Below are 8,533 nucleotides of genomic sequence, written 5' to 3'. Positions count from 1 at the left end.
GGGTGCACTGCGGGAGAGCGGACAGGCCCAGCAGCCTATAGACGAGGGCAGCCGTTCCCGAGAGGCCAATCCCCTGGAGCGGGGGCGGGCCCTCGTGGAGGCGGCTCCTCGCAGCCCGAGGGCGTCTCCGCGGCCCGCGTCTCGGCCCCGCCCCCGGCCGTGCTCCCGGGCTCCGGGTCCCCCGAGGGTGAGTCGCGGCTGGGGGCGTGTGTGGCCGCGCTGCGGGGTGAGGTGTCGCGGGCCCGGCGTGCCGCCGAGCTGCGCGGCCGACTGCGGCGGCGGCGGCGCCAGGTCGGGGCCGGCTGGGCCGCTCGGCCTGCGGCGCCCTGGCGTGGGCGAGCCCGCCGCGCACTCGCGACCCCGGCCGGCGCGGGCCTGCCCTCGGCTCCGCGCCGCGCCCCCAGCGAGACGCTCCGGGTCGGCCTCAGCCGGGAGGCGGGAGAGCTGAGCAGGCTACCTGTAAGACAGCTTAAACTTTTCCTGGGGATTCCAGTGCCAGCGTTGGGTTTCGTCTGACTCCTCGTGTGCTTATTACGGAAATAAAATAAATATTTCCCCCAGTGCCCTTAGGACGTTCCGACTTTTCTCCTTTGCAAGGCAGTTTAAAAAAAAACTGTGACGAAAGACAAACTCTTTTCCCTCCTAGGGACTGTCTTGAGTTCAGAGTTTGGGATAAAGGCTAGCAAATGAGAAGGCCTTGTCTCTGCATCCGCCCTCCCTAACATCTCAGAGGAGCTTCGTTTCTACCATCTTTGTAGCATTCGGAGACCTCACCGGGGTCATGATCCAGAAGGCTTGACCAGTTTACGAGGAGAGAGTTGTTTTCTTGAGCCCCCAACATGGCAGCTAAAATGGAGATAACTTTGAGCTCGGATACTCAGGCTTCGTCCGAACAAGAGAGACATATAATAACAAAGCTAGAGGAGAAAAGGCCCACTCTGCCAAAACACTGCCCGGATCCTGAGCTGTCCCGACAGAGCTTCAGGCGCTTTTGTTATCAAGAGGTGTCTGGGCCCCAAGAGGCGCTTTCGCGGCTGCAACAGCTCTGCCGGCAGTGGCTGCAGCCTGAGCTACACACCAAGGAGCAGATTTTGGAGCTCCTGGTGATGGAACAGTTCCTGATCATCCTGCCCCCGGAGATCCAGGCTCGAGTCAGGCATCGGTGTCCAGTGAGCAGCAAGGAGATTGTAACCATGGTAGAAGATTTTAACAGAGCATCCAAGAAACCAAAGCAGTGGGTAAGAAGGGTCCTCCTCCATGGTCCCCAGGATTTCTTTCTCATCTGAGTGGTGTTTTGTCCCTCACTCCCTCCCTACTTAGAGCTCAAAAGGACTGGATGCCTTAAAAGTTGCTTCCACAGCTGGGCGTGGTGACACAAGCTTGTAATCCCAGTACTTGGGAGGCTGAGACAGGAGGATCGTAGGTTTCCGGCCAGCCTCAGCTACTTAGACCCTGTATTAAAAAATGGAAGATAAAAAATAGGGTTGGGGTTGTAGCTCAGAGGTAGATGCCCCTGGTTGGGCAGGGGCAAAAAATGTTTATTCTAGCCTCTATCTGGGAACCCTCTGCAAGTTGTAACAAGTTTTCAGAAATTGGCTGCTAGCATCCCCTGAGGAGCAAGACCTCATGGGCCTCTTGTCCCCAGATACTGTTTTAAGGTTCTTGAGGGCTGGGTATGTAGCTCAGTGGCAAAGTCTCTGCTCGCAGATCTCTCTCCTATCCATTTCTTTCCCCATTTGTGTCTTTGTGTGGTTTGGGATTGAACCCAAGGCCATTCTCTTTGCTTCCTTTGAGGATCTGAGTGGTTTCTATTAAAGTTGACCTCTGCCGGGGTTGTGGCCCACCCTTGAAATCCTTGGAGCCTGAGACAGGAGGATTGCAGGGTCATGGCCAACCTCAGCTACTTAGACCTTCTGCAGCTCAGTCAGTGAGACTCTGTTTCAAAAAACATAACAGCTGGGCGTGGTAGCATACACTTGTAATTCCAGCATTTGGAGGCCGAGACAGGAGGATTGTGGTTCGCCAACAGCCTCAGCTACTTAGTGAGGCCCTTTGCATCCAGTGAGACCCTGTTTCAAAATAAAGAATAAAAAATAGCCCTGGGGATGTAGCTCGGAGATAGAATGCCTGCTGGGTTCCATCCCCAGTACCACACACACACAAAAAGCAAGAACCAAAAAAAAAAAAAGATAGGACTGAGGGTGTAGCTCGGAGATGGAATGTCCCTGGGTTCCATCCTAGTACTGCAAAATAAAAATAAATAAAAAATAAAAAATAAGGCTGGGGGTATGGCTTGGATATAGAATGCCTCTGAGTTCAATCCCCAGTTCTGCAAAAAAAAAAAAAAAAATGTTGACCCCCCCCTAGGCCATTATGAGGAGTTCCCAGAGTGATGGGGTCACTCTGCCGCAGTTGGCAGGAAATTCGCTCTCTCTAGATTCTAACAGATGGACCGTTAATGGACCACGCTTGTTCCCAGGTGGCCGTGTGTATGCAGGGGCAGAAGGTGCTCTTGGAGAAAACCGGATCTCAGCTTGGAGAACAGGAACTGCCGGACTTTCAACCACAAACTCCTAAGAGAGATCTCAGAGAGAGCTCTCTGGAGGAGCCTTCCCAGGAAGGATCTCATGACCGGCTGAGCCCCCATCTTTGGGAGGAATCCCCACTCCCCCAGGAACCAGCCCCCACCTTGACTGGGACAGGTAAACGCTCTGCCTTCTCTCTCATCTGCTCTCTATCTCCATCGAAGCATCTTACCAGCCTGCAGAGGTAAAGGCCAGGAGTGCGCGGTGGCACACACACTCTCCAGTCCTAGCTTTCTGATTTTGTCTGTTTATTCCCTAAAATATTTCACTAGTTACAGTGACAGCGACACTCTAAGTGTGTCTTTGTCATTTTCAGTTCATATTTCCGTTGATACTGACACACTGGTGCGTGACGTGGCTGCTCTAGAACCTGCTTCTCATAGCTCTTCACAGTGCGGACACATTCAGACGACCACTGATGGACCTCCATGCCGTGGCTGATTCTCAGTCTATAAAATGGCCTCATTTTAGAAAGGCCTAAGGACTGTTCTGCTCAGTGGAGGAGAAGCCCTGCTCCGTCTGCGCGGCTTCTTCCTCCTCTGACATTGTTTCCGCCCCAAGCCTCACTTGCGTCTGTCCCCATCTGACTGTGGCCTAATACCAGCGTAATGGCTGGCTCCATTCTACACGGGCCTGTGGTCACTAGGACTGGCCAGAGCATCACAGTCAGTCTTGGTGACCACAGGACGGAGTGTGTGATGCTCCGGTCAGTCTTGGTGAGGTGACAACAGGTTAGGGAGGATGGTTACAAGAAGAGTAGAGCCTGTCCCCTTAACATTTATTGTGTTCACGGGGACACTTGGTGTCGTAGTCCATTCTCACTGCTACAACACACCAAAGTACGAGAGAGTGGTCCGCTCAGGCGTCAGAAGGCCATTTCCCAGTTCAGGAGGCTGGGAAGTCTAAGATCAAGGCGCCAGCTGCCTGGGCTCTCACAAGGGCCCTCTTCTGGCTGCAGACCGCCGGCTCCCGTGTCCTCACGTGGCAGACGCGGCAAGCATTCCCGTGGGCCTTTCCCATTCCCAGGAGGCCAGAGCCCTCATGTCCTGAGGTTTCACCTCCTAATGCTCTCACTGTGGGAGATAGCTTTTCAGGTTTATGTTCAGGGCAGAACATAAACATTCAGTCATTGCACTTTGGTTTGATTATTCTCAGAACTCAGGAAATGGAGGCAGACTGGGATGTCCAGTAGAAAAGCTTGTGATCCTGGTCGAGCTCCTGCCCTGTACTTACGGCCTTCATGGTCCTAAACGAGGTGGATCACACAATCTCTTCTGTCTTAACAGAGACAGCAGATATCTGAGTGTGAACCTTTGTCTCTCTTTTTGTGGTACTGGGGATTGAACCCAGTGGCATCCCACCTCAGATCTACACTGTTTTAGTTTGAAATAGGGTCTCACAAAGTAGTTGAGGCTGGCTGCCAACCTACCATCCTCCTATCTCAGCCTCCCAAGTATTGGGATTACAAGGGTGTGCCACCACACCCAGTTCACCCTTTTTTTTTGTGTGTGTGGTACTGGGAATGGAACCCAGGGCCGTTCTGGCCTCTGACCTACACCCTAGCCCCTTGTAATTTTTTGTGGTACTGAGAATTGAACACGGAGGCATTCTACCTCTGAGCTATACCCCAGTCCTATTTTTTTTTTTTAAACAGGGCCTCGCTAAGTAGCTGAGGCTGTCCATGAATAGTGATTCTCCACCTCTCCGATACTGAAATTACAAACATGTGCCATCATGCCTGGCTTTATTTTATGTTTAGAAACAAGGTCTCACTAAGTTGCTGAGAGCATTACTACATTGCTGAAGCTATCCTTGAACCTGCAATCCTCCCAAGCAATTCACTGTTTTAAACTACACAGTTCAAGCTGGGAATGGTGGCACAGGCTTATAATCCTAGTACCTGGGAGGCTGAGAGAGGAGGTCACAGATTTTCAGCCAGCATCAGCTATTTAGTGAAGGTCCTTCATAACTTATTGAGACCCTGTCTCAAAATAAAATAAAGTATAAAAAAAATAGGACTAGGGATGTAGCTCGGCGGTAGAATGCCCCTGGGTTCAATCCCCAATCTCAATCTATCTATCTCTATCTTTCTCTCTCTCTCTCTCTCTCTCTCACACACACACACACACACACACACACACAGAGTTCAGTGGTTGTTGTTGTTGTTTTTTTTTCCCCCCTTTGGCAGCACTGGGGATGGAACCCAGGAGCATTCTACCTCTGAGCTACACCCCCAGCCCTAATTTTTTATTCTTTATTTTGAAACAGGGTCTCAACTGAGTTGCAAGGGGCCTCACTAAGTAACTGAGGCTGTCCACGGACTGTGATCCTCCGATCTCCGCCTCCCAAATGCTGGGATTACAAGTGTGAGCCACCATGTCCAGCCTACAGTTCAGTGGTTTTTAATATATTCATAAAATAGTAAACCATCACCACTATCTAATTCCAAAACATTTTCAGTACCTCAGAAAGAAATATAGTGCCTACTGGCAGTAGCTCTCTATGTAAACCTTCTCAGTCTTGGCAGCCACTGATTTTTTTTTGTTTCTCTATAGTTTTGCTTTTTTGGACATTTCACATATATGTATTTATATAATATGTGGCGTTTGGTATTGCTTTCTTTCCTTTGCCGTGATAATATCCAGTTTGTTTTTTTATTTTTGTTATGGTTGTTGTACTGGGGAGCTACACCTCCAGCCCTTTTTTTTTTTTTTTTTGTCTGGTCTGGGGATGGAACCCAGGGGCATTTGACCTCCAAGCTATAAGCCCCTTCCCTATTTTTTACTCTTTATTTTAAAACAGGGTATCAATAGATTGTGGAGCGCCTAAGTAGCTGAGGCTGTCCATAAACCGTGATCCTCAGGTCTCAGCCTCCTGAATGCTGGGATTACAAGCGAGCGCCACCACTCCCGACTCCAGCCCTATTTTTTATTCTTTATTTTGAAACAGGGCCTAAGTAGCTGAGGCTGGCCATGTACGTGTGATCCTCCTGTCTCAGCCTCCCAAGTACTGGGATTACAAGTGTGCGCCATCATGCTTGGCTGAAGGTTATCTTTCAAGTAATAAGTAAATGATAAAAAGAAAAGGCTGACATTTATGCTTTTATTTTTTATTTTTCTTCTTTAAAATTTTGTGGTACTAAGGATTGAATCAAGTGCTTCTTTTTTTTTTTTTTTTTTGCTTTCTTTTTTTTGGTGGTACCACAGATGGAATCCAGGGGCCTTCTACCTCCAACTCTGTTTTTTAAATTAATTAATTAATTAATTAATTTAATGTGGGTCTGGGGATGAAACCCAGGGGTTTTCAACCTCCGAGCTACACCCCCTGCCCTATTTTTTTATTCTTTTTTTGAAACCGGGCTTCACTGAGTTGCAGAGGGCCTCATTAAGTAGCTGAGGCTGTCCGCGAACCTCAGTCCTCTGGTCTCAGCCTCCCGAATGCTGGGATTACAAGCGTGCGCCACCACGCCCGGCTTATTTTTTATTTGGAAACAAGGTCTTGCTAAGTTGCTGAGAGCCTCACTAAGGTGCTGAGGCTGTCTTCAAGCCTGCAATCTTCCTGTGTCAGTCTTCCAAGTGCTGGGATTACAGGCATGCACCACCACACTTGGGTAACTCAGGAGCATTCTACCTCCAAGATACACCCCAGCCCAATTTTATTTTGTAATCAGATCTCACTAACTTGGAGACAGCTTTGCCAAGGTGCTGAAGCTGCCCAAGAACCTGTGATCTTACTGTCTTAGCTTCCCAAGTTCTGAGATTACAGGCTTGTACCACCACATCCAGCTTTTTTTTTTTTTCCCCACCAAGTAACTGAGGCTGGTCATGAACCTGTGATCCTGCTATCTCAGCCTCCCAGGTACTGGGATTACAAGCATACACCACCACACAGAGGTATGTTTTTATTTTGAAGCAGGACCTCACTAAGTTGCTGAGGCTGGCTGCAAACCTGTGATCTTCCTGTATCGGCCTCTCAGGTACTGGGATTACAGGCATGCACCACCACTCCCAGCTTAGTTTTTAATTCGAAACCGGGTCTCTCTCAGTTGCTGAGAGTCTTGCTAAATTGCCGAGGCTCTCGGCCAGGCACAGTAGTCCAGGCCTTTGTCCCAACTATTGGGAAGGCTAAAGCAAGATCACTTGTTGAGCCCAAGAGCTGGAGGCCAGCCTGGGAATCAGTAAGACCCCTCTCAAGAAAAAATAAAACAAATGTCAACTTTCTCCTTTTATTTATTAACTGATACTCAGTTTTTTTTTAATGTTTTTTTTTTGTGTGTGTGGTACTAGGGGTGGAACCCAGAGGCTTGCTACCTCCAGGCTATACTCCCAGCCTATTTTATATTTTATTTTGAAACTGTCTCCCTAAGTTGCTGAGAGCTTCACTAAGTAGCTGAGGCTGGCTTCAAACCTGTGCGATCCTCCTGTCTCAGCCTCCCAAGCGCGGGGATTACAAGCGTGCGCCCCCACGCCTGGCTGATACTCAGTTCTGATGGTTTGCTTTTTCCTGTTCCTCCTTTGCTAAACTTTACCCTAAAAACAGAAAGGAGAAATGGGTTAGAGAAGTTGGCTCCTAACATAAACCAGCAGTACCTGAAGCCTGTTACTGGTACCGATCTGCAGGCCGATCCCCAGGGATTCCACGCAGCAGCTTCAGGAGAGGGCAGGGCGCTGCTTCCTAGGAGGCACCACAGGCGTCTAATGCGAGTTGTCACTGGAGGCACCCTTTAAGAACCCACACGGTGCGTTTCCAGACTCTGGCTGGAGCTCTTTCTTCCATGTACAATGAAGCCTATTTCTTCTCATTATAGAGGCCTCCAGAGTGAGAAGTGGCGACAAGGAAAACCCCCAGCAGGAAGGGGCTAAAGGAGCCAAGCCATGTGCAGTGTCAGCGGGCACAGCCAAAGGAAATAGTCTGCAGAGCCCTGAGCCGAGAGGGGCGGATGAGCCCCGGTCGCCCCGGGTGCAGGCCAGCCCCCCACGGGCCCAGAAGCCATTTGCTCACTACCAGAGACACTGCAGGGAACTGGAGTACATCAGCAGCCCCCTCAGAAGCCACTCGCTGAGAGAGCTGAAGAAAAGCAAAGCGGGTAAAAGAAGCCTGAGCGGTCGTTTGCAGCGCCTTGGTCACCAACCAGCCCGCTCAGCCAAGAAGCCCTATAAGTGTGATGACTGTGGGAAAAGCTTCACGTGGAATTCAGAGCTGAAACGACACAAGAGAGTGCACACAGGAGAGAGACCCTACACCTGCGGGGAGTGTGGAAACTGCTTCGGGCGGCAGTCGACCCTGAAACTACACCAGAGGATCCACACTGGAGAGAAGCCGTACCAGTGCAGCCAGTGTGGGAAAAGCTTTCGCCAGAGCTCCAACCTTCACCAGCACCACAGGCTCCACCACGGGGACTGAACGGGCGCTTCAGGCTAGAGTCGCAGGAAAGGGCTTCGTGCTTCTCCTTCCCCTGCTGGCATGTAACCCACACACCGCCCTCGCCGCCTAGGGGAGCGTGTGGCCTCGGGGAGAGGGTGTGCGCTCAGCTGGTGGGGACCCTCCGCAGGGGCCCACCGGGGCAGCCACCAAAGTGATGGGATGAGCGACGGCAGGCCTGCGTGATGAACCAAGCCGCAGCCTCTGCGTGTGGGGCAGCCACCGAGGAGATGGGGCGCCCGCCTCCCTGCCCCGGCACGCTATTTATTCTCCAAAATATGTTAAAGGGTACATTCCATGCAGAGCTATACAGTTGCTACTATTCCCAGCAGTTTTATTCATGTGCACACTTAAGCAGTTCATTAGAATTTCAAGGCAACATTCCTTGGAAAAATAAAACCCCTAATATTCTCTCTGGAACTCCTAGCTGTCTATAGTCAAGGATGAATTGAGAGTGTATACTTGTCTGTGTGAGGAGAGGGTTTTCAAGTAAGTAGACAGTGCTTTTATAAAAAAAAAAAAAAAAG

General features: G+C 50.4%; 1 protein-coding gene across 1 annotated transcript; it reads left to right on the top strand.

The window, feature by feature from the left end:
* Positions 1-839: 839 nt before the first annotated feature.
* ZNF174 (zinc finger protein 174) lies at positions 840-7,988 on the top strand (the record flags this gene model as incomplete). Its single annotated transcript, XM_080703306.1, has 3 exons — positions 840-1,238; positions 2,480-2,702; positions 7,393-7,988. The coding sequence occupies 3 exons, from the start codon at positions 840-842 to the stop codon at positions 7,986-7,988; spliced, it is 1,218 nt and encodes a 405-aa protein (XP_080559432.1).
* Positions 7,989-8,533: the final 545 nt, after the last annotated feature.

The sequence above is a fragment of the Muscardinus avellanarius genome (genome assembly GCF_963383645.1).
Source record: "Muscardinus avellanarius genome assembly, chromosome: 10".
Taxonomy (NCBI): Eukaryota; Metazoa; Chordata; class Mammalia; order Rodentia; family Gliridae; genus Muscardinus; species Muscardinus avellanarius.
The sequence above is the reverse complement of the archived record's forward strand: the minus strand, read 5'-3'. Positions and strand labels throughout refer to the sequence as shown.